Genomic DNA, 27,612 nt, shown 5'->3' on the forward strand with positions numbered 1-27,612 from the left:
GATTTCGCGGAAACGATGTCGTCCCTCCTCTTGGTCTCGCAGCGGTTTGCAGTCCGCCCTGCAAGAACGGCGGCGTGTGCATGAGAAACAACGTCTGCTCCTGCCTGCAGGGATACACCGGAGGCCGCTGCGAGAAAAGTCAGTCCCCTCATCGTTTATTGCTCTTTCTGGCTATTCCTTTCCCTTATTCCTCCCTAACCTTCCTTCCTTGTACAGATTTTTCTTGAAGAGGGATTTCCTTTTGACAGAAATATCTATAACAGGGCGATGTGTTTGCTCTTTTTCTGATATTTAATAATATTTACATATCAAAATATTAATATTAAATAATATATAATAATTATATAATAATATAATGATATATTAATAATTTTATTTTATATTATTATATTATAGATCAATACATATCATATTATATTATATTATAGAATATATATTAATATTATAAATAGTAATATTTATTTAAATATTAATATATAATTATTGATATTAATTGTATTGTGTAATTATAATTTTATATTTAATATATTCATTATCAATAATAAATACAATAATCATAATAACAATATAATAATTTATTTAGTAATACATCTTTAATACTTGTCAAAACCTACTTGTCACAGCAACTGGACTTGAATTTCTCCACTTTATCTGAACCTCCACAGACGTCTTAATACTTGATAGTACTTTTAATAATAACAATAATAATACTAATAATAATAATAATATACATTATTATATAATCATTACATAAACAATAATAAATTCCATTCAAGTCAAGGATGATGTAGAGACATATACATATACACCATATGCAATTAAAAGAAACAATATAAATAAAAACTAAAAGTGAAAATAAAAGATGACGTTTACATCAATTTATAAAAAGAAAATTAGATTTTATTTTATAAACTATCAATTTCAAATTATAATTGTAACAATATAATTATTTATTTTTATTTACATCACTTTATATAAAAAAAAGATTTTATTTCATAAATTATCAATTTCAAATTACGATTTTAACAATATAATTATTTATTTTTATATACATCACTTTATATAAAGAAAATTAGATTTTATTTTATAAATTGTCAATTTCAAATTATAATTAGAACAATATAATTATTTATTTATTTATTTTATTCAAGTTTTATTCCAAGATTAATAAAAAAAAAGCCTGAAACTATTTTTAGCCTAAATATTATTTATTAATCAGACAAAACGTATTTATTAATGTTCTCCCTATCACTGACTTGCCGTCCTGTGACGGCCCATATGTGGCGATGCATCCGCATTAAAATTCGAGATTTGCAACTTTTCCCGCGACTCGCTCCTGTGAAAGCTCCCATCTCCCGCCTTCTCCAGGTGTGTGCGAGTCCATGTGCATGAACGGCGGCAGGTGCGTGGGTCCGGACGTCTGCGACTGCCCCTCCGGTTGGCGGGGGAAGCGATGCGACAAACGTAGGCGCTCGTTGTTGATGCGTTCTCATGTGTCGTCGTTTGCTGAAAACGTCTTCGAGTCCGTCATTTGTTTTTCATCACACCAGCCAGTTGTCTGCACAAGTGTCTGAACGGAGGCGAGTGTGTGGGTCCAAACACCTGCCATTGCGCTCCCGGGTGGCAAGGAATGCTGTGTCAGACACGTGAGTGATAAACACACACACACACACACACACACACACACACACAAGGCGGAACTGCAAGTAATGTTGCTGGGTCCAAAAAGTTGATGAGATGTTTAAAGTCTGCAGGAATGACAGAATGGCGGTTGAAGTAGCCCAGGGTGAAACAGGATGTTAGCATTGGAGATCTTCCTCCACGTGTGAAAGCGAACCTGGATGTTCAAGCGTTTTCACATCGCGTGACCCGGAGCAGATCCATGAACCCGGTCCCGGTCTCAGCGTTTTGTCTCGATGTGCGGTGTGTTTTTCTGAATCGTGGCGGTTAGCGCAGTGGTTAGCGCTTCCGCCTCACAGCAAGAAGATCTCTGGTTCAATTCCTGCAAAGAGGAATGTGGAAGATAAGATAAACTTTATTGATCCCCAGAAGGGAAATTCTTTTGTCACGGCAGCGAAACAGTTATACAGGACTGTCTCAGAAAATTAGAATATTGTATATATTAGAATATATCTCATGTTACAATGTGGACATCTTTTGTGCAGCCTTTATATGTACACATACATGGTAAAGTCGGTAAATTACAGTAATATAGTATCTATTGTACATATACAATCATTAATTATCTATCCTGCAGCTAAGAAACACATACAGGCCTGTCTCAGAAAATTAGAATTGTGTGATAAAGTTCTTTATCTTGTGTCATGCAATTAAAAAAAAAAAAAAAAAATTACTTTTTCATGATATTCTAATGTTTTGAGATTGGATTTTTGAGTTTTCGTTAGATGCAAGCCATAATCAGCAATATTAAAATAATAAAAAAGGCCTGCAATATTTCAGGTGATTTGTAATGTACCCAGAGTGTATGACATTTTTGTTTTTGTTATTGCATTACAGAAGATAAAGAACTTTATCGCAAATATTCTAATTTTCTGAGACAGTCCTGTAGTATCTATAAATATGAATAGATACACTGCTCCAAAAAATAAAGGGAACACTAATATAACATCCTAGATCTGAGTAAGTGAAATATTCCTACAAAATATTTTGTTCTTTACATAGTTGAATGTACTGACAACAAAATCACACAAAAATGATCCATGGAAATCAAATGTATGAGCTTTTAACAAATGTATAAACTTTTTAATTCCTCTTCCTTCAGCCGAAGTGAATATTCAAATCTTTGTACCTTTTAAGACCTTAAAACATTTTATAGCCTTGACTTTGACATTTTATAGTTTTATTTGTATTTCTTACTCTCCCTCCTTCCTGATATTATTTATGATTGTTATGTTTTACTTGAAACTCTGGCATAGCAATTTCCTTCGGGATAAATAAAGTTGTTCTTATTCTTATTCTTATGAACCCATGGAGGTCTGGATTTGGAGTCACATTTAAAATTAAGTGTAAAAACACACTCCAGGCTGATGTCATATCCTTAAAACAAGTCCAAATCAATCAGTGTTGCTTCCTTAGTTTAAGGGTCCCCTTTATTTTTAATAAAGGAGCAGTATTTTAAGAGACAATTAGAAGACAATCCACACCTAAATAGACAGCAGAGACAACAACAACAACGTTATCAAGGATAAGAATAGACGACCAAAACAACAAGGATTGGTACATAAACAGAGCGACAACAGCAATGACAAAAATAAACAAAGCAGGATGCAAATGAGCTGAGACAACAAGGGTAGAAATAGACAACGGAGTTAGGGACCGAAGTTTGCACGTTCTCCTCGTGTCGCCTAGAGTTTTCGCTTCACTCCTCGAGTCCACAAACATGCAGGAATGGTCCAGACGTGTGAATGTGTGAGTAAACAGTCGTACGTCTCCATATCGGAGTCGTCCTCACGTCCTCATTTGTTCTGTTAAGATAATACTATATTGATCTCCATAGCGGGAACAATCATGATAAATATGTATGTAAATATAAATAGAGAATGGAATGACAACAAGAAGGCTAAAAAAATAGATAAAAAAAATGAAAAAGGATAAAAATAGCTAAACAGAATTAGGTCTCTATTGTTTTTAAAGTACATCTCACCCTGCTAGCCTGAGTGCACGATAAAAGGTACAGATAATAAAAGAATAAACGTCCATCGTAGTGTTTTCACAGGCCGGACGAGCCTTTTAGCCCCGCTGATGTGCTTGTGTTGTTGCTCAGCTCACTGCGACCGGAGGTGTTTGTACGGCAGTCGCTGTGTGCGACCCAACCAGTGCGCCTGCCCCGGCCGACACCCGGCCTCCCTCTGCGTCCGCAAGGTGAGACGCCGCCGAAAACACAACTACCGCCCTCATTTCCGGACTGTCGACCGCTCGTTTTCGCACACGCTTTGAACACTGCGGTTTAAACAACGATGCGATTAATGTATGGATTTTTTGGGGGGGCTAACGAGCTTCACGCCGCCAAAACATTTAGCCTCGACACATCGGATCCATGAAACGAACGTGGAAAGATAACCATCAGCCGGAGTTGGACAAAACAGATAGAAAATGGATTGATTATGTTATTTATTATTCATCTTTTTCGTCATCTTCTTTTACAGGCACTGTTGGTATGTATTTAATTCAAAAATGTTTGTGTGTAAATATCTCGTTACAACGAGGACACGTGCGGCCTATATATGTACACGTAGATTTATTGAGTTATTTTTAGCCGGTGAGGCTTATATTCAGGTGCGCCCAATAGTCTGAAAATGACGGTGCATGAAGATGTGCATTTTCAGCTTGCTAGTTTAGAGCTACATGACAATCCGTGCTAAATGTATGTTTTTGTTGTCCAGCTCCAGCTCGCTCAAGGATGAAGCTGCACTTTGGTTCTCCGCTCGACGTCCTGATAAAAAACTACAGATTTTGTGGTTCAGCCCCCCCGGCTGTTTTCACTGTAATCAAGGTTACAGGAAGCAGCTCAACAGAAACCGTGTTCGACAACCCGTTTAACGCAGTCTAACGGGCTAATAAGGCTTTACAAAATGCTTATTACCATTCAGCCTGTTTGTAATTATTCAAGAAATATGAGATTAATGTCAGATGATCACACTGTTGCTCCAAAACAAACTCAGTCACTTTATTCAGTCTTAACATTTTAACCTTTTTCCATTTAATACATGCTTTATTACTCGTTCTCTGTTAACCTTCACTCAAAATATCCTCACTCTGCATCCTGTAACTGCAAAATGACATTAACTTTTTCTAAGTGCCTTTCCAACGCATCCTTTCATCCGTAATGAAGCATGTATTAGCCTTGATATAACAACAAATAAAGTGATAAAGGCTCAATAAGATAAGGACATTATAAGGAACTCACATCATATTTGATGTTATCCTAATTATTGCAATATTCATGTGTTTTAGAATCCAAGAATAGAGATGTTCTTGTTAACATGTAATAATGAAATGTTTAATAAGACCATATTGCTACCTTTTAGCTCAAATTCAAGAAAAGGACCTTATTTTTGTAGGAATTAAACGAGTGTTTGACATGTGAGTGGCCTGGTAAATACAGATTACATTGAGTTGGAGTCGTTGTTCATACACACCGAGGCAGCTTTACAGGACTTTGCATGTTTCGCTTCACGCTAAGACATGCTAAGCTAGGCTAACTAGCATCCATGACATCACACACGCTCAGGGCTTACCTCCTTTCTACATGACCGTACCTGAGCAGAACTAGTAACTAAAAATCCAAATATATTGTATTAACGGGTGGAGTTATCATTTCAAACTCTTCATGAAGCTCTTTCATATAATTTCATTTATTTTATTTTCACATCAGGACACTTAACATTGATGACATCATTTCCTACTGGACTGTTTTTTTTTTGTCTTGTTTTTCAGGCCAAAAAAACCCAAACCTCTATAGTAGTATTTATTTATTTGGCTGTTTGGTATTGTCACAGTTGTATATATCTTATTCACTGTATAATCTATGCAGTTATTTCTTATTAAGCCATTGTTGTGTTTTTGTTTTGTAAGAAAACCAATAAAGATCCAAATGAGGAAACAGCTGGTTTGTTTCTACGTACATAGAAGGTCGGTACGGACTCATACCTGCTGGAACATCGTAATCAAACATGGCGGCCATTCCTCCCGACCAAACCTGATGAAAATATCCTCCTCCCAGCGATCGCCAGAGCGGTCATGTCGCTATGTCAACGATTGGTTTTGGTGGATCCGACTGTGGATTCAATTGATACAGCAGCTTTTTTTTGTTTGTTTTTCTTTTTCAAACCTACCAGATTTGAAGTCCCCTCTCAAAAGCAGAACCTCTGCACCTCCATCCACCCAAGAGCTTAGAACTGAGACTGGTAAAAATGTACTTACGGCAATCGCTTATTCCTCTGCGGTGCAGTGGTTGGAGCTTCGAACGAGGTCCGTGTTTTGATTTCCTCTCGGTTCTCCGGTTTCCCCCTGAAGTCCAAGGTAGATCGGCTCCGGCGAAGCCGGTTCTCCACAAGCCCCAAAGGAAAGGACAAGATGCTGGGCTAACCCAAGTGTTAGCGGTTAGCAGTTAGCGGTAAGCGGTTAGCGCTTCGGCCTCACAGCATGAAGGACTCTTGGTTCAATTCCGACAAGAGGACCTTTCTGTTTGGAGTTTGTATGTTCTTTCTGTGTGTGGGTTTCCTCCTGGTTCTCCACTTTCCTCCCTTGGCGACCGGTCCAAGGTGTAGCCCAACTCTCGAAGAGGCTTCGGCATCCCGCCCTCGCGATCCTGAGTGCCGGATAAGCGGCCGAAGATGGATTGGTGATAAAGGTATAGATCTGAAACATTTCAATTAACAATTCAATTCTACGTTCAAGCGTTGGAGAACGTCGAGTCTCAACACTGAAGGGGAAGAGCGTCGAGTCAAGAGCAGAAGGTAAGATACAAGGCCAAGACCAGAAGACAAAGAGCCTTGTAGTAGAAAAGAAGTAGAAAAAAGTTTGTGGACCGAGCCCAACATCTCCGCGCTGGACGGACGCCTGGACCGGAGGGAATGCCGGACCCGGCGTCCGCGCAACGTAGCTGCAGCGCCTGCGCCGCTCCGGGCCGACGAGGCGGAGGCGCATCTCCGGCCTCTGTGGTCGGCAGGGGGAAGTCCTTGTAGCGCAGAGCTAACGGGCTCGGGGTCTCCGGCGAGCTGGTGAAGGCCACCCCCTTCAGCCTGTCACACAGCTCCTCCACTACGTCCCCTTGGCTGCCTTGTGACGGAAGAGGCTCCACGTTGAGCGGAGGCCGGAGCCCCTTATAACCGTCGGTCGGTACCGTACCGGCGTGAAGCGGATCGCCCGTCTCCGCGTCGGACCCAGACATCTGTGAAGATGCGGGGTTGGAGATCGCGTCCGTCAGGTGTTTCGTTTTCGGTTGCAGCTGCGCGGCGACAGCCTCGGAGATGAGCTCCCCGGCTCGCCTCCTGACGGGGGCGTAGCGCCGAACGGGCATCCACACCACGTAGTCCCTGAGGTACGACGGCAGCTGCCTGCGCCTGTGCAGCCGAACGCTGCCCTCGGCTCGCCGTTCGCCCGGCCTGAGCATCCCAGAATGAACCGGCATCCGACTCGGGGGGAACCAAAATAGAAGAAGTCTGCTCGGGAATTCTCCGGAGGAGCAAAGATCACATGAGAACTCCTCCCAGCCGGGCGGAGTTTAAATGGTTCCTTTCACTGATACAGAAATGGTCGGAAGATCCAGTTGGAGAAAACGCCAGAGCCTGGACTCTTCTTCTGTGAGCGATGACAGCGTCCGGGATCACGGAGGCCAAGTGTCCTGTCGCCTCTTTTAATCAGCTGTGATATGATGTCACAGCTCACCCCTGTGTGACATCACGCCCCGCCGACGCCGATGTCATATTAGTTTGGCCTTGCTGTCATCTTACTGTGATTTAGTCGGACGTGGATGTTTCCAAGGAGCTCCAGCTTGGAGACAAGCCTCATACATGAAGCGCTCGGAGGAGGGGAGGAGGACGAAGCTCTATTTTTAAGATAAGATAAGATAAGAACAACTTTATTAATCCCGAAGGAAATTGTTGTGCCAGAGTTACAGAAAATATAACAGTAATAAATGATAAAAAGAAAAAGGCAGAATTAGAAATAAAAATAAACTATAAACTATAAAGTATCTCAGTGAAACTATAAAGTGTCTTAGTAACAAGTGAGGTAAGGGGTGCACAATAGTATGATAAAAGAAAAAATTGTAGTGTAGCTGTTATGAAATGAAATATTGCACAGTTCTGAATATTGCACAGATTTGAACACTCGTTTAAGCAGATTTGAAGAGTTTTCAGGGTCCTTCTACGCAACGCTGTTTCTGTTACTCGACACGGATAAAGTCCGGGGTTAAAAGGAAAAGGAGGGGATTTTTAAACTCCCATTCAACCGCTGTTACAGGCATTCTGCCCATTGTAGCTGCTTCTGAATGTAACGTCCAATCAGAGCGCAGTGCCGCTCCATGGGGAACCGCCCCTTTTTGGGGGCGATTTTCAGTCAGGTCGAAATGGCCCCGAGTCTTATAGACTTTCAAGTGATAAAGAACAGGCACTTCAGTCGGTTTCCTGTGGGTTCGTGCTTTCGTCAAACGGGCTTCTCTTCATATTCAGAGATATCTGAAGGTAAACTGACAATTCTTCTCTGCATGGACGGTCCGTCCACTACTATGGTTCACCCATGAATGATCGCAGATCCTTGTAGCTTATGTTGCTTGAGGGAACATCTCTGTGTTTTAATCGCCACCCGTTGGTAAGAAATTGTATCGCTATGTCATTTTGACAATATTAAACATAAACGGTGACAATTGTCTTGTCCAGTGGTCGGCAACCCGCGGCTCCCTGTGTCTTTTGCAAATAATTAACGGGGATTTTATTAAAATGTATTTTATTTTGGTTTGTTCATTTTTAAAATTTGACATTTGAAGATTATGGCGATCGTGTAAATCTAAATAAACATGTTCAAATATTTAAGTCAAAGAAAAGAAAAAAGAAATCTACACTGCTCAAAAAAATAAAGGGAACAGTAAAATAACACATCCTAGATGTGAATGAATGAAATATTATTATGAAATACTTTGTTCTTTACATAGTTGAATGTGATGACAACAAAATCACATAAAAATGGTCGATGGAAATCAAATGTATGAACGCATGAAGGTCTGGACTCCAAATAAAAGTGTAAAAACAAACTCCGGGTTGATGTAACGCCCTTAAAACAAGTCCAAATCAATCAGTGTTGCTTCCTAAGTGGACACTTTGATTTCACACAAGTGTGTTTGACTTGGAGTGACATTGTGTTGTTTAAGTGTATTTTTTTTGGGTCAGCGTCATAGGAGTGTAATGTCTTTAAGTGACGCCTTCATTTATTTAATTCGTCAACATTTTTAAGTGAAGCTAAGCGCTACATCGCTTCGTCATATTTCCTCGTCTTAGCTTTCGGATGACTTCGCTTTCGTCTCTCAGTGCCTTTCTTATCATCCCTGTTAAATATCTTTCCACGTGTCTCTTGAGGGTTTGTTCTTTGCACTTCACATTTCCTGCTCTGTGATGTGTGTGCTAAAAAAAAAACCTAGTATTTAAGCCCCGCAATGCTCTTACTAGAAGCTTTCTCAGAGAAAGGTTTTAAGCTTTTTCTTCCTCCAGGAGCCAGAAGGTGGTTCCACAGAAGAGCTTGTGTTATTTCACTCTGCTCTGCATGAGGTGCACACTGTCCGGCTAAATTACATCAATATTGGCATCCAGAAACACCGACTTCCTTTTTCTGAATCCGCGGACATAATTTTGTCTCTCCCCAACCCGTACTGGAGAGGGTAAATACAGATCTGTGGTAAGCACGGCAGCAAAAAGAGAAAAAAAAAAAAAAAAAATGAGATATAGGTCAAAACTCCTGCTCACCGGGATCAGGAGCGCACAGGCGGTTCTGGTTGGTCGTCGCTGGACAAGCATTTGACTTTGCCGCGGGGGTCGACGGGTCAGGGGCCGCAAGGAAATGAGGATTAGAGGATTAATGAGGCCACATTAGCTCTGCACCAATTCCACCGCTGACCCCGGGGAGGCCGCTCGACTTTTCCTTAATGAACAGGACGGAGCCGGACGGACTCTTCCTCGAACCGTCCCGCAAAACCATCACACGGATATTCGTTGTCCGATTCTCATTACCAACCCTCGGGGTGGTCTCGCTTCCTCGAGCGCGCCTCCTCCGAGCGTCAAGGGTGACATCCTCGCCAAATCAGTTTCGGTCAAACCGGGCTCCAGCTGCGAGCGTAATCCTGCAGGGAGGTGACCTCTGACCCCGCGCGGACGTTGCATCTCTTACGTTTTGCCGCGTCTGTAATGAAGAAGGAGAAACAACTCCGTCTGGATCGTCTGGACTTTTACTGCCGTCTGGTGGCAAGTATGCGAGGACTACAAATACAACATGATTTTCATCGGAAAGATTAGATTAGAAAGAAAAATGATAATTATGGCAGCTGAAGAATTAGAATAACAGAATAAAAATTTCTGATCGTAAAAGTCGGTTGAAACCTCAGAGGAGCCGAAAACATTTGATGCAGGTATCCGTATTTTAAATTTCCGCAAAAAGACGAGGAAATTAACGGATGCCGGACGGGAATCGAACTCTCTCTGTCACCGCTAAAGACATGGAGGGGGGGGGGGGGTCCCTTGCAGCCTGGAAATTCCACATAAATGAAAGTAATTTTTAATAAACAATGCCGCTAGAATTAAGTTGTTGTTTTTTTTTTTTTTACAAATTGTTTTCGCCTTCAAGCCCACCGATCCCTCCATCGAGTGAGTCTTGCCTGCAGTACCGTCACAGCCCACCAGATGGCGCTTAGTAGGGGAAGAGTGTGCTGGACACTTGATGTTGTTTTGAATTTAACTAAATATGTGTGTGTGTGTGTGTGTGTGTGTGTTTGTGATGTGGTAGAGAGGTGAAGCTGAAGGTCAGCCCATTTCCTGGTTGGAATAGTGAGCTTTTCCGACATAAAGTCCTGGCTTTACTGCGTGTCACTGCGGCAGCGGCCCGAGGCATCGTCCTCAGATATTTTTATCCACCCCCAAAGATGGCACTGGGCAGGGTGGAGGCGCGTGTGTGTGTGTGTGTGTGTGTGTGTGTGTGTGTGTGTGTGTGTGTGTGTCCATCAGAGTGGGCACACACTGAGCGAGACGGCCCACCTGGACTGTTCACTCAGTGACAGGCGGCAGGTCATCCCCTGTCCTGGATGCCAACAAGGGACACACAAACACACACGCACACCCCATAATTAGGAGTGTGTGTGTGTGACGCTGATTTCAGGTCAAAACGAGAAAAATATATAGCAGGAAACCCTGATCACGTGCACAAGTGTCAATATCAAGTCAGAAGAAAAGGACCGTCCAGAAGTTGTAGTGTGGGTGATCCACTGTGACAGCTTTTCTGATTTCACTGCATTTCCTTGATTTCTAGAATAAAAGCGTGGCTGTTTCTGTCGGCCGGCGTTTTCTTCTCACCTGACCTTCAGCTGGAGCAACCCGGCGACGATAAGCAGCGGCTTCCAACATCCACTTAAACCTCATGGTGGTTCCACAAAGACGTCCTCATATGGGGACGTTTGGGTTAATTACTTAATAGTAGAATTATTGAATGCCGACATTGTCTCACATCATTTTCCATATTAATCGTTATTATTCAGTATCAATTAGCTTAAAACAAATACTTGGAAATCACCAGAGACAAGAAATCCATCTATTTTATAATGAGTAAGGATACTGATTGACTTGATCAACTGTATATCTGTATATTTTTATACTGATTTTATGATTGAGCTGACTTATGATCTATCCATCCATTTCCTAATGAATAAGGAAACAGTGAATTGTCTATTTTTATAATGAATAAGGACACTGAGTGAATTGATTATATATCTATGTATGTATCTGTGCATCTAGTTTTATAATAAAAAAAGATACTGACTGAACTGATTAGTGATCTAGATATCTATTTCATAATGAATAAGTAATGATACTGATTGATTATCTATGTATCTGTCTTTCCAATTTTTACAGTGAATGAAGATACTGATCAAGATGATTAATTATCATCTATTTATCTGTCTATGCTCATAATTAATAGGGATACTGATTGAATCAAACGATTATTATTATGAGAATACTGATTGAATTATTTTTATCATGAGAATACTTGATAGAATTTCTATTTTTGTTAAATGATGAATGAGAATACTCATTGAATTGATTGATTTTCAATTTTTGTAATAACAAATGAGGATACTGATTAAATTGATTGACTTTATTTTAAAACAAATGAGGATACCGATTGAATCGATTATCTAGAAATCGATCTATTTTTATAATGAATAACAATACTGATTGAACTGATTGATTATCCATTTATTTTTATAATGAATGAGGATACTGACTGAATCCATTAATCTATCTATTTTAATAACGAATGAGAATACAAATTGATAGATTTTCCATTAATTTCTATAATGAATAAAGATAAGAATAAGAACATTTTTTAATCCCGAAGGAAATTGTTGTAACACTGAATTAATTAATTGATTATCCGTTTATTTTTATAATGGATAGGGATACTGATTGGATGGATGATCTATCTATGTCTCTAACCGTGTGTGTGTGTGTGTGTGTGTGTGTGTGTGTGTGTGTTTGTGTGTGTGTATCCTTCAGCAGGTGCAGCCTCTCCTATGCATTCCCGATGAAACGCAGGAACGCCGTTATTTCACCTAAGCAGCGACCATCGATCATCGATCACCGGTGGAGGCCGAAGACGCGCCGAACCCGCGGCGTTTAATTTCAGCTCAACAGGTGTGTGTGTGCGAGTGTGTGTGTGTGTGTGTGTGTGTGTGTGTGTGTGTGTGTGTGTGTGTGTGTCCCTTCCCGTCCCCCCTTCCCCGCGGCGGGCTGCGACCCAGAAAGCGTCCGTCAGTCAACACAGATGGTATGCGGATGCGTCGGGGGGCCGTCCCGTCCGCCGCAAACCCGCCTCGGTCACCGGATCGGCGGCAGCTGCTCGGCTCCCCGCGGCTATTTTCACCCCGAGGATAAAGCGATGAGCAGCCGGCAGAACCCGCGGGCCGCGATGAAGAGCGCAGGCGGCGAGACGCGGGGCGGCTTCGCTTCCGACCCGGACGACCTGGACAGCGGCAGCGATAGCGACGAGTCCGCCGGCGGCTGCAGCCCGCGCCGGAGCCGGCTGGAGGAAGAGGAGGAGGAGGAGGAGGAGGAAGAAGAGGAGGAGGAAACTGAGGAGGAAGAGGAGGAGGAAGAGGAGGGGGAAGGGGTGCACGGACGGAGGAGGCGCAGCGGTAGGGGAAGGGGGAGAGGTGGAGGTGGAGGCGGGGGAAGCGGGGGAGGAGACGGAAGACTCTCCGGTGTGAGCAAACAACGCCAGGCGGCCAATGCGCGTGAACGTGACCGCACGCACAGTGTCAACACCGCGTTCACGGCGCTACGCACGCTCATCCCCACCGAGCCCGCCGACCGGAAGTTGTCCAAGATCGAGACGCTACGCCTAGCTTCTAGCTACATCTCGCATCTAGCTAACGTGCTCCTGCTCGGCGACGAGTGCCGCGACGGACAGCCGTGTCTGCGCCACCAGGGCGTCGTGCCCGGTCCCCTGCGACCCATCTGCACCTTCTGCCTCAGCAACCAGAGGAAGATGGTGAGTGTGGTGGAGCGAAACCGGCCCGAAAAGCAAAGACGACATCGGTTTTACTCACTTCCGGACCTTGGCCGTTACTTCCGGAACATTTCCTGGATCCCGGAGAGATTGCATGTTTACTTCCGGGAAGTTCGTTAAAAAACAATCCTGTTTTTCTCTTTCCGGTAGGAATTTTTAAAATATTTTCCTGCTTGTTTATATTTATGTTTAAGTGTAAAATCTTTTTTTTTCCAACTATAAATAAATAAATACAATAATCCTAATAATCACCATGATAATCGTGATAATGGCCTAAATAGGACCACTACTACTCACAACAACAATAATAATCTCCATCATCTTCATCATGTCAATAGTCAGAACAGACCTACCACGAGCATAATATTAAAAATAATTACTATCATAATCATAATAAGAATAAGAACAACTTTATTCACCCCAAAGGAAACTTGTGCCAGAGTTACAAGAAAATATAACAATAATAAATAATAGTAGAAAATTGTATAAACAGTTAAAAAAAGGGGGGAGATAAGAAAGACAAAAAATATGTAAAGTAACAAGTGAAAACTATAAAGTGTCTTAAGGTCTTAAGTACTAAGTGAAGGATAAGGAGTACACAAGAGAATGAAAAAATATTGTATAGTCTATATCGGCCTGCTGTTAATAAGCAGCTAATTAATAAGCTAGTTAATAAGCTTCGTCTTTCGGCTTTTCCCTTCAGGGGTCGCCACAGCGAATCATTTTTCTCCATCTAACCCTATTCTCTGTATGCTCCTCTCTCACACCATCTACCTTCATATCCTCTCTCACTACGTCCATAAATCTTCTCTTTGGTCTTCCTCGAGACCTCTTGCCCTGCAGCTCCAATTCTCCTGCTAATAATAACAATAATTAATAATACTCATTTTTATTATTATAAGCATAGGGTGTTAGGGGAGAGGATACAGAGAAGGGCTGCATGGGGGAGGTTGATTTGCTGTGGTGACCTATGAGTGAAAAGCTGAAAGTAAAAGAAGATGGTTAATAATATGGTTAATGATAAAACAAGTAAATAAAAAATATATAAAATAGCTGGTGGAGGGCTGACTGGAATAAAAAAAAAAACATCAGTGAAATAAGTCGAAAAAAGAAACGATACCAAGCAGAGGTGACGGGTCAGAGCTGCAGAGTCAGATCATGTCTGAGCTCCGGGACGCACAGACGACGCAGCTGAACCCTCGCTTTTCATTTCATGGGATTCGGCCCCCAGACAGAACCCACACTGACCTTCAGCACCATCCTGCTAAAAAAACCAAGTCGGAGCAGAGAGAGGCTCCACGGGGGTAGAATGTCCAGAGATGCATCCTGTCAATCAGAGCCAGACTGACAGGTGAGCAGAGGCACCTGTCTCTGCTGTGATTGACAGCACAGACTGCCCCTCTGTCCCGGCCCGCCCCTCCACCACACCACGCACTGCTTTTCTAGAAACATTAATCAGGAGGAGAGAGCTAATAAAGGCTAAATTAAAGCATTTTCTACCTGATTTTATTAGATTTTTTTTTGAATATATGCACATTTTAAGGCATATTTGCTCTTTTTTATTATTCCTATTTTGAAAGCAATTACTTGGTGTTTTTTTAACTTGCTAAAATGAATATACTTGCTAATTACTTGCTAAAATACTTTGAGAAAAGTTAATTTCCCTTGAAAATTGGTAATAAACCACCATTGTTAAGGAATTAAAAATCAATTCCAGGAAAAAAGATACAACGTAAAGATGATGTCATCTTCCAGAATGAAATGTTTGGATTTTAAAATATGAAAATAAACATGTTTCATGACTGTGTTAGAAGTAATCTAGTCCAACAATCAACCAACAACTGTGAAATATTTTAATTTGGGAAACAGCATAATTCATCACTAATCAACAGTCGGTATTGCCAATGACTTAATTCAAATTAATATTGAGGAGTGTTAACTTCAGGTGTTATTACAGTATAGAAAATTTGGTACAATGCTAAATACTTTTGGACAAAGATCTAATTTTGCACAATTCAATGTTAAAGAGAAAAACACCTTACAATTAAGTGTGTTTTAGGTTACGGATTTGAGATAGAATACTATAGAAAATCCTTATTGGGTTTTTGGAATTTTCCAGATGAATATTATTTTCCTGAGCATTCAGAGACAAATTTTGCCACTTAACTGAGATTGATTTAAATTAAAAAACAAACAAACATAAGCCACCAAGACTTGAATATTATCAGATTAGATTGAATAACTTTTTTGAATTCCACTTTTTAGTCTAAAGGGGTTTGCAGGCTCCACGTTTTCCTGAGGGAGAATAAATAGTAAATGAAAAACAGGAACAGCTCAACTGTGTGTGTGGTAAATCTCTGTGTTTGCCTCTGCAGCTCCGAGACGGCGGGAGGCAGGCGGCGGGCGTCTGAGGCCTCGGGGGGCTCGGGCTGTTTACATGAAGGACCGGGGAGAGGAGGGTCCGGGAGCTGAAAACAAACCAACACTGGAAAGCACTTTGTGTGTCCACGTCCGAGAGCCTCCGTGTTTTGGTTGAGCTGCAACCTGAGCCCATGTGTAAACTTGCACCTGACGGGGTTCTATTTCTGGCCCGCGGATGGACGGGCCCTCCCTTGCACCCCCACCAACCACCCCCAAAAAGCAACCCTTCAGTCACATGAAGGAAAGTGAGGAGCGGTCGCTGCATTTGGGTGCTGTCAGTTGAGCAGCTGATGTGATTTAACCCTTTCACCGCCGGCACTTTTGCTCAAAGCTTTGACTGGATTGGGGTGGGGTTGTGGGGTGGATGTGGGTGAGCGGGGAGGCAGCGAACCTCAGGTACCGAAGGCCCACAACCCCTCTCGTACTGATGGTTGTCTAGGCAAATCATTTTTCTTTTTTTTTTTTTTTTGTAGATTTTTAAAATAAATTCTCCTAAGTTTGGGGTTGATTTTTAAGGAAATACTCAAGAATTTATCTAAAAGATCCTTGCATGTTTACTATTTTTTTTTTTTATTCTAATGCCAATTCTTGCTGATTTTAAGGGGAAATTGAGCAAAACTCTAAGTAGGGGCTCGTTTTAAAGCTATTTCTTGCAAGTACTTGCACAGTTTAGTAGTTTTATTTTTTTGTTTTGCACATTTTTCAATTTCTTGTGTATATACATCTGTTACTTCAGAGCCAGGGGTGTCATACTCAAGGCCCGTGGGCCGGATTAGGCCCGTCAAGAGGTTTAATCCGGCTTGCAAAGCTAAAAAATACCAGGTTTGAGGAGTGAATTGAACAATAGGTGCGGAACAGTAGTTCATATGTCATGATTTTACCGATTTGGCCCACCTTAGAATAGATTTTCCCCCATATTGCCCCTGAGCTAAAATGAGTTTGACATCCCTGTTCTAGGCCAATAAGGCAAATTTTGAGAAGCGTAAGAAGCCTTGAAGAAAAAAATCAAAAAAGTAAAGGAAAAAAAATCCCACAAACTGTTCTTGGATCTGTTAAATATGCCGAGTTATTTTGGCAAAGGACCAGGAATAAATGGGGTTATAGTAGAAAAACAACCCCCCCCCAAAAAAAAAGGAATGGCACTTCATGTTAATCCCAGTTCCCAGATTAGAGGATGTTAATTGCCGTGTGTGTGTCAGCGAGAAGCAGAATTAGCGCCGCATCCTCCATTTGGAAGGTTGTGTTGAAATGTTTACCTTGCATTGTTGCACAGATCCCTGTTATCACTTTAAGCAAAGCGCGCCGACATTCTGCGCGCAAAGCCCCTTGCATTCAAAGTGCACGAGCCCCCCCAACCTGCCCGACCCATGCACTTGACCGGACACAGGACCGTGGGAGACCCTACCTCACAGCTGACCTGGCGAAGGCCTACCTCTACATCACTCGTCGCTGATGTACTTGAAAAACGTTTGCACATCGCCGTACTGACAAAGCTGCTTGAAAACAAATGTATTTTTCTAAAATAAAAAAAAAAGGTTGACATGGTGAAAAGCGTGCCGCCTCTCCTCGTCTGACTTTTTAATCCGGGGGTTTAAAAGGTTTGCCTAAGATGAGAATGTGTTGGTAAAAAAAACAAATTTGCAATTCATACCATTTTAACCAAAGTTCCCCACCATTGTTTTACTAGTGCAATGCACGCTGGGTTGTTGACGTAAACCGGTTGCTCGTGTAAACTTTAGCGCCGTTCGGTATGTACGCACATAATGCCACATTGTGCTGCTTTCTGGTGCAATTTCCAGTCCAAGGGAAATGAAGGGGCTGATGCTAGGCTACACAGCTTTCCAAGGGACAAGAAGGGAGTGGGAAATTGCTCGTGGACGGACACGACCACAGGGTGGACACGCTGGAGGTTTCCCTGCGAGGACGTCAACAACACGCTCATGCAAAAGTAGCATCCGATGACGAAGGATCAGCACCGGCTTGAACTGGAGGAAGCTGCTGGTCGGTGAGCAGAGCGGCCTGGAAGTCTACACAGAACAGCCTATGACAAAAAGCAGAGCTCCTTACAACAGACGCTATCTGTTAGCATAGCACAATTACTGCACACGCACTAGCAAGTTTGGATTGTCGTCAGCATCGTCCTCCTCGGGTCCAAACCGGAAGGGATGTGCAGATGACATGTTTTTGCGCCGTACGGTAAAACAAACAGGACCGAGCCCAGATAGACCTCGTGACGTAAACAATGGCGGCCAATGTGTGAAAAGTTTTTTGAATTTGATACAAACTAAGGTACATTGAGAGATTTATTCATATTTTTATGCACCAGTAGCTGGTCCAATAAGTAGCTGATCAAATAGGACAGCAACATTTTGGTAGAAGGGGATCAGATTAAAACTCTCGGGTCGCTGGAGGTGAACAATATGCACCGAGGACAGAAGAAAATTACATAATTACAAAGATGGGGGGAAGGGTTGTAATTCTAAACTGACATGGAAATAGATAATAATGAAATTATGTAACATGATTCTCAGTAATGTATGTCTAGGCAATTTTTCAATTGTTTTCCAGTCAACTTCATAAGTTAGTGGTTAGAGGGCATTCATTAACATTTTATTGCTTTTCAAAAAAAAAAAAATGCAGATTTTTGTTTCTCTGATCATATTCAGTTTGTTTCTCTGCCCCCTTTTAGTGTATTTCCAGGTAATCTTTTAATCTCGCTCTCATGCAGGACGTGCTCTCAGGAACACACTACAACCACTAATTGTCAAGTTGCATTAGTTTGTCACATTTTGCAAAAACTAGTAACTTTCTCCAATTTCAACTCGAGTTACTCATCTTTGCTCATTTGGTGTATTAATATTTTTCTCCTCATAAAAAGTATTTGAGGCTTTGAAATTTAATTTATTATCCCTCCCTGTCAAGTTTCCTAATTTTCTGGCAGGAGTGCGACTTTAAACCGACAAAAGACGACAAAGACGTGACCATTTCAATAATCTTCATTTCATAAAAAAGTCAAATCGGCTTGTATCAGATTAAAGAAAGTAGAAACCAATAATAATCAGTTAGCTGGCGAGGCATCTCACAGGGGGCGTGTCTTCTGACTGACCTCGGCCAGCGACGCAGGGGTCGCGGGGGTCGGGATGGGCCACCCGAGGGTCTGAAGAGAAGGCGGAGTTTAAGACCGAACAGGAGCCAAAATGTGAGCGGGGCAAAATATCATTTGGAGGGGTGGTGGTGTGGGGGGGGGGGGGGGGGTGGCGGCGGGGGATAACTTTGGTGAGATTTAGTGGGCGCGGGGATCAATATTACGCTGTGGCGGCCGCCAATCACGTGGAATGTTTGTATCCAAATTACGCGAGGCGTCACAAATAGTGAGACTCGCAGAAAGTGAAGAGCGGAGTCGAGGTTTTTTGGCTCCGGAGAAGGACCGAGCCCTTGTTGGAAAGGTATGCCTGGGTTGGGGGAGGAGGGGGCAAGAGGGGGTGTGCTTGAGAAACTAACAGGAGGTAGAAGAGAAAGACAGGGGGGGGGGGGGGGAGGCATTCTACTGCTCCTGTTCCTACTTGGGAGAAAAAAAAAAAAAAACGAAAAGAAAAAAAAAAAAAAACCAAAACAAAAAACAGCTCATCTGGCGACGGAGGTTCAGTCGGCCTCCTCTTCGTCCGATTCAGACTCTGGAAGGGGGGAAGACAGGAAGTCACACTTAGACAAGTACTTTTCTAGCACAACATTCAGTTGGAGTGCTTTGCTCCCCCGAGCGCCTGTTTCCTGTTTGAAAGGTCAGAACTGTGACGACAGGAAATGCTTTCCTGACAACAAACCAAAGTCACCGCTTAGAATTTTTTGCCAATTTGAACACAGTGAGAGAAAAAAAAAAAAATGTAGCCTATGATAAACTTAAAGGACAGCTAAAGCCAAGCCTTAAAATGTGATATTTGATTGACAGCTCCATCTAAACAGCGATCCGGGCCGAGCATCGACTCCGCACTGCTAAAAATAAACGACTCTCCTCTGACAGACTTGAGATTCCGTGAAAATTCACTGCGACCGCAGGCTGTTGTCTGGCTTGATTCGGAACCACACCGGCATCTGGAAGGCATCTACGTGGATAATTGGAATGCGAAAAAAAAAAAAAAAAAAAAAAAAGGCTGACAATTCTTCAAACGAGCTCTGCTTTGCAACCTTTTGGGGAAAATAAACTCCAAAAACACTGAGAATTCAAATCATTCTAACGTCGCCCAGCTGCGGGAGGCGAAAAACACCTCGCTGTCAGAACAGGTCGGAGCTGCCAGGTGCTTCACTTCCACTCTTCCCGAGGACCGAGTCTTGGTCGGACTCCTCTTCCTCTCCGCCGAGACGCAGAATTAATAAGGAGGAGAACCTGCAGTCGGAAGTTTTGCACCCAAACTGCTTGAGATTCTGGGAAATCGTAACAGAACGACCCTTAAGCGTCGAGCGAGCTCTCAGCCTGCTGCTCTGAGGGCTTTGGCTACTTCTTCTCCATCTTGTCTTTGGGCGCTGACGCACACTTTTGATTATTTTAGGGGGAAAAAAAAAAGGGTCAGGTATCCTCCCTTATATTTCAGGCACATCTGGACGGCAAAAAACTTTTTTCCTTTTTTTTTTTTTACCCAGAGACCGTTTAAATACAGTGCCCGTGTTTTGAACTACGGAATTCACACGCGCGAAGAGGACTGAAACACAGAGCTCTGCCCCAAGGTGGACTGTCATGGAAACCGTTGAGTCTTGTGATTGCTATTTTTTGGTCATTTTCCTAGCACGCCTCTCGAAGCCCGCCGGCGGAGGGAACGAGGCTGCGACCGCAGGTCCCACGTGTTCCGCATGATCAACTGCAGACATCTTGCCGGAATGCCCGCCGTCCGTTACATGCCTTTCGTGTCGGGGCAAGCGTCCGCCGAGGATTCTGTCCCCGCCGGGGTTTCGGAGTCGGCGTTCTTACCTTCCTCCGCATTCTTCAGCCACTCCACGAATTTTTTCATCTGCTCGAGGAAGACGCTCTTCCCCTTGGCAAGGTGGGCGTCGGTGTACCACCTCAGAATGGCCTCCTCGCTCAGCACGTCGGCTGCGGGCGGGGGATTGAGCTGCGTGAGCGGCAGGTCGATGCGTTCGAAAAGACAAAGCGCAAGCGTGCGGCGGCGTCACCTTTGTAGAGAAGCACCACGATCTTCTGGAAGGCCTTCATGAAGTGGATGTTCTCGTAACAGTGCTCCTGGATCTTTAGCAGCAGGCTGAGCTCGGACTGACCCTGGGAGGTGAAGGCTTTCAGCAGAGGGCTGTATTGCTGCAGGGACGGGAGGAAACAGGTTCACGTACGTTCCCCCCCTGATGTATCTCCACACAAATGACCAAAGGCCTCATCAAAAATCCGAAGAGGAGCTCGCCGAGGCGGGTCTTCGGCCGCACCTTCAAGTGTTTGATGGCTTGTTCGGTCACCAGCTCCTCCTTCTTGTTCCACTCCACGGAGCTCATCACGCTGGTCCAGATGATGCCGATCATGCTCTGCTCTGAGAGGTTGGCCTTCTTCATCTCCTCCCTGGTGAAGGCGATAATCTGACACGACAAACACACACACACACACACACACACTTAAGTTTGAGCAGCTGACAACACAAAGCCGCATTATGTGCCGCTGGGTTCCGCCGGCAGGAAACAACAAATTTGCAAAACAGGACAAAGACAAATGTTCCCTCCGTGTTCTCCTTTCCCCTCTGACACGGCCCACGCTACCGAGCCTGTGTCTTCCGCGACAACACACGCCTCGTTTCTTAAACGTGCAATCGTATTCCTTCAAGACACCTCCTTTATTGATAGCATCGACGGATGCCGACCAAACCCGGATCAAAACGGCCACGCGTGAATTTGTTGAGGCGAGTCCCGCAGTTTCAGCGCACAGGAAGGAAGAACTGTCGCCGACGACTTCCAGAACAACCACAGCTTGTGCTCAGTCGGTTAGGAAAGTGGACCTGCAGCAGCCGCCGCCCGCGGCAGGGCTGAGCTCTGAGACACGGGAGGTCAGTGGGTCGTCGCTGTGGTCGAACGCTGCACTTGAAAGAAATATAGGCATGTATGTGACTCATTTACAAGGGCTGGAATACCAACGCTTAACGCCGAATTAAATCCACTTATGCAATATGGAAAACAATAAATGGGGAGGAAAGAGGTTTTGAGGGACATTAAAATAAATAGACTCATGTGCCATTTTGAATCTTCATAGGATCTGTGCTAAAACACACGTGAGGCAGATCCCAGGAGGATCCCAGGCTGGAGGTAAAACTCAACAGGAGAACTCCAGTCTGGAAACGGCTAGGAAACCTCGTGTTTGGGGAGAAAATATTTTCCCAAACACTTTAAAACGGGTGTTCTTTTACAAGGATTTTTTTCCTTTTTTTTTCTCTCTACATAGTGTGCTGTTAAAGGTTACTCTGCAGTCTGTTTTTCCACATATTTTATAGCGAAATGTTTTGAGAGGGCTCGGGACAACATCTGTCTTTCCAGAGATAAAATGTACACGCTTTGCAAGCACACTCCTGCTTTGTGGGGGTGGATTTCCAGATTTATTGTGCATGAAACAGTAAGACAAAAACAGCTATTATCCCAGAAAGTCTATCCTGGAAATGTTGTATTGCTTCGTAGCAACGTTTCTAAATTTAGCCGCCGCCTCCTCTGCCAGGAGAAGATTTCGTAGTTGCTTCTTGTGAACGTCTCTTTCCAATTCCTTCTTGATGTGGAGAAATAAATCATTCAGTGTACAAGTTCTAGCTTGTGGAAAATATATAATGCAATTAGGGAAAGTTTGATTGAGAGGAAAAAAAAAACAAACATTTGGCTTTGTGTGTTTTCTTGTGGAGACACGAAATATGGAGGCTGTTTTGGGGCGCTTGAAAACTGTTTGGTTCCTGCAAATGTGCGGCTAATGCTCTGCAGGCTGCAGATGTGTGGCAACACTGATAGAATTCCAAAACAGCCAATGAGTAAGAAGTCAGATGTTGAAGATTGCAGCCGGTGAATCAGAATTCGCCAGAAATGTGGGCTCAGCACACGACACCCAAAACTAAATGAGGAGGAACACGGTGGAGGCGTACCGAAGGACACGGACGGTTCTGAACACGATCGACGTCTCTCTTCCCGAACCTCACCTCTTTCTGGGGGTCTCCGCGGGACATCTGCTCCTGGAGCTCCTTCTGCAGCTCTTTGCGGGCTCCGATGGATTGCTGGTTGCGGGCGAAGTCGGACAGCTCCTTCAGCCCGGCGTCGGTGAAGTACTTTGAAAAATGCTCACAGCTCCGTTTGTTGGCAGGAAAGAGCTCCTGGATTCAAAAAGGGGTTAAATGAATTCCACCCGGTCGTAAAGAGGACAGTGTGTTTTTTTTTCTCCTTTTTTCTATTGTGTTTACCATCAGCCTGTTGTCCATTCCGACTTTGCGGAGACTAGCAGCAACAGAGTTGATGTCTTTCTCGTTGATCCATGATTTGAAGAGCTTGACAGCGAAGGCTGCGGACACTCCTGAGACCAACACGACATTGGACACGTTGAAAAAAGACGATCGGGAGGACGTCTGGTTTCATACAATAAACTACAGGGTGGTCAAAATGGCATGGTTACATGCTCAAGGGAAAAATAATGAAAATAAAAGCGGAAGCTTAAGGTGGTATACATTAAAATTTACATCATTTTGGATGTACAAGGTCTGCTTGAATTTAAAAAGGTGAATGGGCTTTATGGGGCTTGAAGTGAGCGCCCGCCAACCTTCTTTGACGAGGTTCTCGTTGAAGAGGCTGCTCAGGATGGAGGCTGATATGTTGCCGTTGGCCAGCAGGATGCCGGTCAGCATGGCCAGCTTGTTGCGCTCAGACTCAGTAAAACCCTTTAGAAACAGCAACAACTGCAGGAGACAGAAAGGGGGAGGGGAGGGGGGGGCACAGTCAGCAAAGCCAAATAGGATTACATGAACATAAGATAAGATGATAAACTTTATTGAACCCCATAGGGGAAATTCATTTGTCACAGCAGCGTAACAGTTACGTCAAAAATAAATATGAATATAAATGACGACGCAGTTGAAAGACAGAAAATAGCAAAGACATCCATGAATAAATAGACAGCAGGGAGAACAACAACAATATGAGTCACTGACTCATTTTATAGCTTGGCATCTTCATACAAAGTCCTAAATATAGCCTTTTAAATACAGTTTTGTTCTTTATAGCTTAAAAAAAGATGCAATGGCTCGACAGGTTTAGAAAAGGAATGAAACCAGCAAGACCGATCTAGTTGCGCCATTTTCCTCTTTTATCAGCGCATTTCCTTTGACCTGAAACATAATGCGGCATTACAGCAATTGTGCATCTAAAGTGAGTCACACACATTTTATATGCCAATAGGAAGGAGGTGTATTGGATTTAAAAACCAGCTGAGAGTTCAGAAAACAATACCGCAAAGTGAATATCCTAAACCTGCTAATCTTGTTGGAAGGCTGCTGCACAGCCCTCAGGAGGGAACAGGCCTCCATGCGCTGACTTACTACAGACGACACTGACCTTCTTGATCTCCTCCTCGAAACCCTTCTCCAGGTACTTGTAACGCCTGATCAGCTTGTTAAAAACCTAATTAGTGGAGGGGGAAAAAAAAAAAGGCATGAACTTGTGGATCTTAATCCGAAAGTGGCGCTTAGGTCAAACTGACAAAGTACCTGAGCGTATGCTTGCATCGTCTCCAGGTCTTCTTGTGCCGTGAAGAGGCAGAACTCGGTGCGGGTCATGTCGTCGGACAGAGTGCCCCCTGGGGCTGCAGGGCGCGCGCACACACACACACACACACACACACACACAAAATTTTGTTTAAAAAAAAAAAAAAAAAAGTCTACCTTAAAGCAAGCTTGTATACCCCCTGTGCTCTTTTTAACTAAAAAAAATAAATTAATACAAACATGCACTATTCCAAGTGACAACTTTGTCAAAAGCACTTTTTGGATCATACAAGTAGCTAGATTCTCCACAAACCAATGAACTTATTTAAAAAAAAAAAAAAAAGCCAGTAGAAGTGTTTCCAGCAATCTATTTCTTGGGATCCTGATTGAAATGTATTTAATTTTTCTTAAATCCTTGCCAAATTCAGTATCAGCCATCAGATAGACACTTGATGAAAGACAACCTGTTTAAAAACTACATTTTTGAGTTAGTATGAGGATCAGACACTGGAAAACATGAAAAACATACTGGTGAAATAAAAGGCGCATACTTGAATACGAGCCTAATCCCCCAAAACAGTGACAGGGGAGTTTTTCCACAAACCCAAAAGAAATATACAATTTCTAAAAAGGTTCATTTTTAGCCCCAGAATACTAGGATCCGTTTGGGACGACTCACCCAGCATTCCGCCGGCCACCAGGATGTCAAAGAGCGTCTCTGCATACCGGCGGTAGTCAAGCTTGGCGCCAGACGCGTCAAGGAACTTCGCGACCGCTTCCAAGTCAGTGCCAGTTTGGTTCAAGCCTTGTACGATACTTTCTTGAAACTGAGTAGGGTCAAACCTCTCCTTTTCATCTGTGGGAATAAAGCAGATAAGATTAAGACACACATGGGGGGTTAACAACAAGAAAATAATAATCACAAACACATGCGCGCACACACACGCACTGTGAGTTGTGACACTGACCTCTTTTCCTCGTTTTGAAACGCTGGCCGGTTAGCGTTGGCTTTTGCTGCTTTTGATTATTCATAAAAGACACCCTGAAAAAAGGACAAAACACAAGGTTTACTTCCCGCACATGCCAAAACGTGACTCAGCACACGGCGTTCGTTCCTGTTTGTAGGCATTTGGGTGTAACTCTGGGCGAGATCCACTGCAGACACTAACTCACGCTTCCATAACAACTGTTGACAGTTCACTTTAAAAACAAATAGCTGGAGGACATTAACTGCACTTATATAAACGACTACTAATTTGTGATTGATAAAAATGTTTTGCTTGTCAACGGATTCCCAGAAAAGACGAAAGCCAACAGTGAATTGATCTTCAGCAAAGTTACAACCTGTGGAATCTCATTTCTGGCATTAAGTTGTTTAAAAGCATTTCAGAAATACTTCAATGGGCCTTTGCAGCCTGGCAGCAAAATGCTGTCTTATAAAAAAAAATGAGTCGCCAGAGCCAGATGACGTGCAACACCCAGGAGTACAGTGACGCAGTTTCAGCTCCTTTGACATCTCAGCGCTTGTTTGAACTGGTCTTCATCGACAGGTGTGTCAACTGTTGGGAAAGTGGGGTGACAGCTTCAGCAGGTTCTCCTCCATGACAGTGGAAGACGCTTCCAGTGGATGTTTGCTGAGCCTCCAGCTCGCATTTTAATCGCGACTAAAGACTTCATTTATTTTCTTGTGGTCCGCTAATCCCTCATTGTTACACATGAAAGGCCAAATTTGCATGACAATCTGTTCATTTTTGTCATTGCCACGCATCTTAATGTGCTTCCTCCTTTTCCTGTCACAAGTTTAAATTGCAACAATTGTTTCTTTTTTTTATTATGTTCTCAGTTTGTCTTTTTTTGCCCCAATTTCTATGGCAAAAATGTGACAGAGTTAGTTACTCAATTTGAAACAGTCTAAAACAGTTTCATCTCATTTGTCCAGATGGAAGATGTTTGTGCATGCATTAAGTAGATATAATTCAGCAAGTTAGGTCTAAAAAGTTGAAAAGTTTAATGAAAATATAAAAACGCTAATTGCAGGGCAATCCAAGAATATTATATAATCTTTGCAATAGCAATTGGAATAGGCTCATTTGCAGATTGTCCACTCATCGACAAACTGTATTCATAGAGCTATATTTTGGAGTTAAACTAAGAGCAAACTCCATTTTAAATAAGTACTATAAATTAGTACTTGGGCTTTCGAAGACACCAAAACCTACAAATAATCTACACATACTTAGTAAAATGCTGTTGGATTAATTATTCGAAAACTTGTGTCGTATTATTTAAATTTATCACATTTTAACGAAAGTGTCACAACAAAAGTTGACTTTCACGACACGATATTATTAGCGGCACTAAAAGCCAAAGGGGACAAAAGGCAAAAAGCGGTGAAGCCGGGAGGTAATTGTCTTTTTTGTGACGTACATAACCGCAATGTCAGTTAAAGTATACAATCGTCGTCTACAAAAGAAAAGAAGACATTTTAAGTATTTTCGACACGTAACGAATTTGACAAAATGGAAAGGATCTTCTAAGTTGAGCTGGCTAATAGTAGCCTAGCTTGGCTGAACCCGGGCCTCACCATGCGCCTTGGCGGTGCAGGTTAGCCGGGCCTCCGGATGTCTGCCAAGTGTGAAACGCTATAAAACAATCTTTTCCACATTCAAATAGACAGCGGGGTGAAAATGTGTCCATTGACAAACCTAATTCTAGAAATGTCATTTTGTAACTTCTCAATGCCCATCGAGAAAGCGAAGGGGTAGGAGGGGGTTCAGCGGTAAGGCTAATATGAGCGGAGGTGGCCCTACAGCACACCCGTGACGGCTACATTCCTGAGTAAAGTAGCGAAAAAACCCTCTACATTAAATCGTCCATGAGCAAATTTTGAAACACGCGACGACACAAGGTGAATATTGACGGGATTACTCACCGAAATTAATGCAGATAAAAAACGGTTGAGAACCAGGTGAATCAAACCGAAATGTCGAGTCTCTCAGCGGCCCAAACAAAAAGACCTTCCCGTCAGGACTTCCGGAAGCTCCGCCCGCTGCGCATGCGCATTATGAAGGGGATTTCCGTTTACGCACCAAAAAAAAAAAAAAAAAAAAAACTTAAACAGAAAATAAAGACAAAGCGACGGATGGAGATTTGAAAAGATTTAAGAGATTTTATCATGATATCAAGAAATACTTTC

The 27,612-nt window shown here is 42.9% G+C and overlaps 3 protein-coding genes across 4 annotated transcripts in view; 2 read left to right on the forward strand and 1 right to left on the reverse strand.

The window, feature by feature from the left end:
- Positions 1-4,546, forward strand: part of LOC147233567 (von Willebrand factor D and EGF domain-containing protein) — a 46,897-nt gene extending 42,351 nt beyond the window's left edge. For both annotated transcript variants that reach the window (XM_086148534.1, XM_086148535.1), the window contains exons 31-35: positions 43-138; positions 1,369-1,464; positions 1,551-1,646; positions 3,785-3,882; positions 4,404-4,546. In XM_086148534.1, coding sequence (XP_086004660.1) covers positions 43-138; positions 1,369-1,464; positions 1,551-1,646; positions 3,785-3,882; positions 4,404-4,424 — 407 coding nt within the window. In that variant the 3' untranslated portion in view covers positions 4,425-4,546. The remainder of the gene's footprint in view (positions 1-42; positions 139-1,368; positions 1,465-1,550; positions 1,647-3,784; positions 3,883-4,403) is intronic.
- Positions 4,547-10,240: 5,694 nt separating this feature from the next.
- LOC147233568 (uncharacterized) lies at positions 10,241-17,253 on the forward strand. Its single transcript, XM_086148537.1, has 2 exons — positions 10,241-13,269; positions 15,663-17,253. Exons 1-2 carry the CDS (start codon positions 12,544-12,546, stop codon positions 15,696-15,698), a joined length of 762 nt encoding a protein of 253 aa, XP_086004663.1. The 5' UTR covers positions 10,241-12,543; the 3' UTR covers positions 15,699-17,253.
- A 1,435-nt stretch (positions 17,254-18,688) lies between these two features.
- bzw1a (basic leucine zipper and W2 domains 1a) lies at positions 18,689-27,477 on the reverse strand. Its single transcript, XM_086148536.1, has 12 exons — positions 27,349-27,477; positions 25,385-25,458; positions 25,096-25,272; positions 24,420-24,514; positions 24,268-24,333; positions 23,477-23,612; positions 23,124-23,233; positions 22,866-23,036; positions 21,133-21,279; positions 20,872-21,010; positions 20,669-20,791; positions 18,689-19,382 (listed from the first exon to the last, which is right to left on the reverse strand). Exons 2-12 carry the CDS (start codon positions 25,446-25,448, stop codon positions 19,351-19,353), a joined length of 1,260 nt encoding a protein of 419 aa, XP_086004662.1. The 5' UTR covers positions 25,449-25,458; positions 27,349-27,477; the 3' UTR covers positions 18,689-19,350.
- Positions 27,478-27,612: the final 135 nt, after the last annotated feature.

The sequence above is a fragment of the Fistularia commersonii genome, chromosome 6, assembly GCF_037954325.1.
Source record: "Fistularia commersonii isolate RoL2024-O1a breed Wild chromosome 6, RoL_Fcom_v1.0, whole genome shotgun sequence".
NCBI lineage: Eukaryota > Metazoa > Chordata > Actinopteri > Syngnathiformes > Fistulariidae > Fistularia > Fistularia commersonii.

Excerpts from the sequence above, each read along its gene's own strand:
- LOC147233568 (XM_086148537.1), top strand. The coding sequence starts at position 12,544 with ATGGTATGCGGATGCGTCGGGGGGCCGTCCCGTCCGCCGCAAACCCGC. Across the intron at positions 13,270-15,662 it reads TCAGCAACCAGAGGAAGATG|CTCCGAGACGGCGGGAGGCA; the intron begins GTGAGTGTGGTG and ends TTGCCTCTGCAG.
- bzw1a (XM_086148536.1), bottom strand. The coding sequence starts at position 25,448 with ATGAATAATCAAAAGCAGCAAAAGCCAACGCTAACCGGCCAGCGTTTC. Across the intron at positions 23,613-24,267 it reads TCGAGGAGGAGATCAAGAAG|TTGTTGCTGTTTCTAAAGGG; the intron begins GTCAGTGTCGTC and ends TGTCTCCTGCAG. Across the intron at positions 21,280-22,865 it reads GCGGAGACCCCCAGAAAGAG|ATTATCGCCTTCACCAGGGA; the intron begins GTGAGGTTCGGG and ends TTGTCGTGTCAG.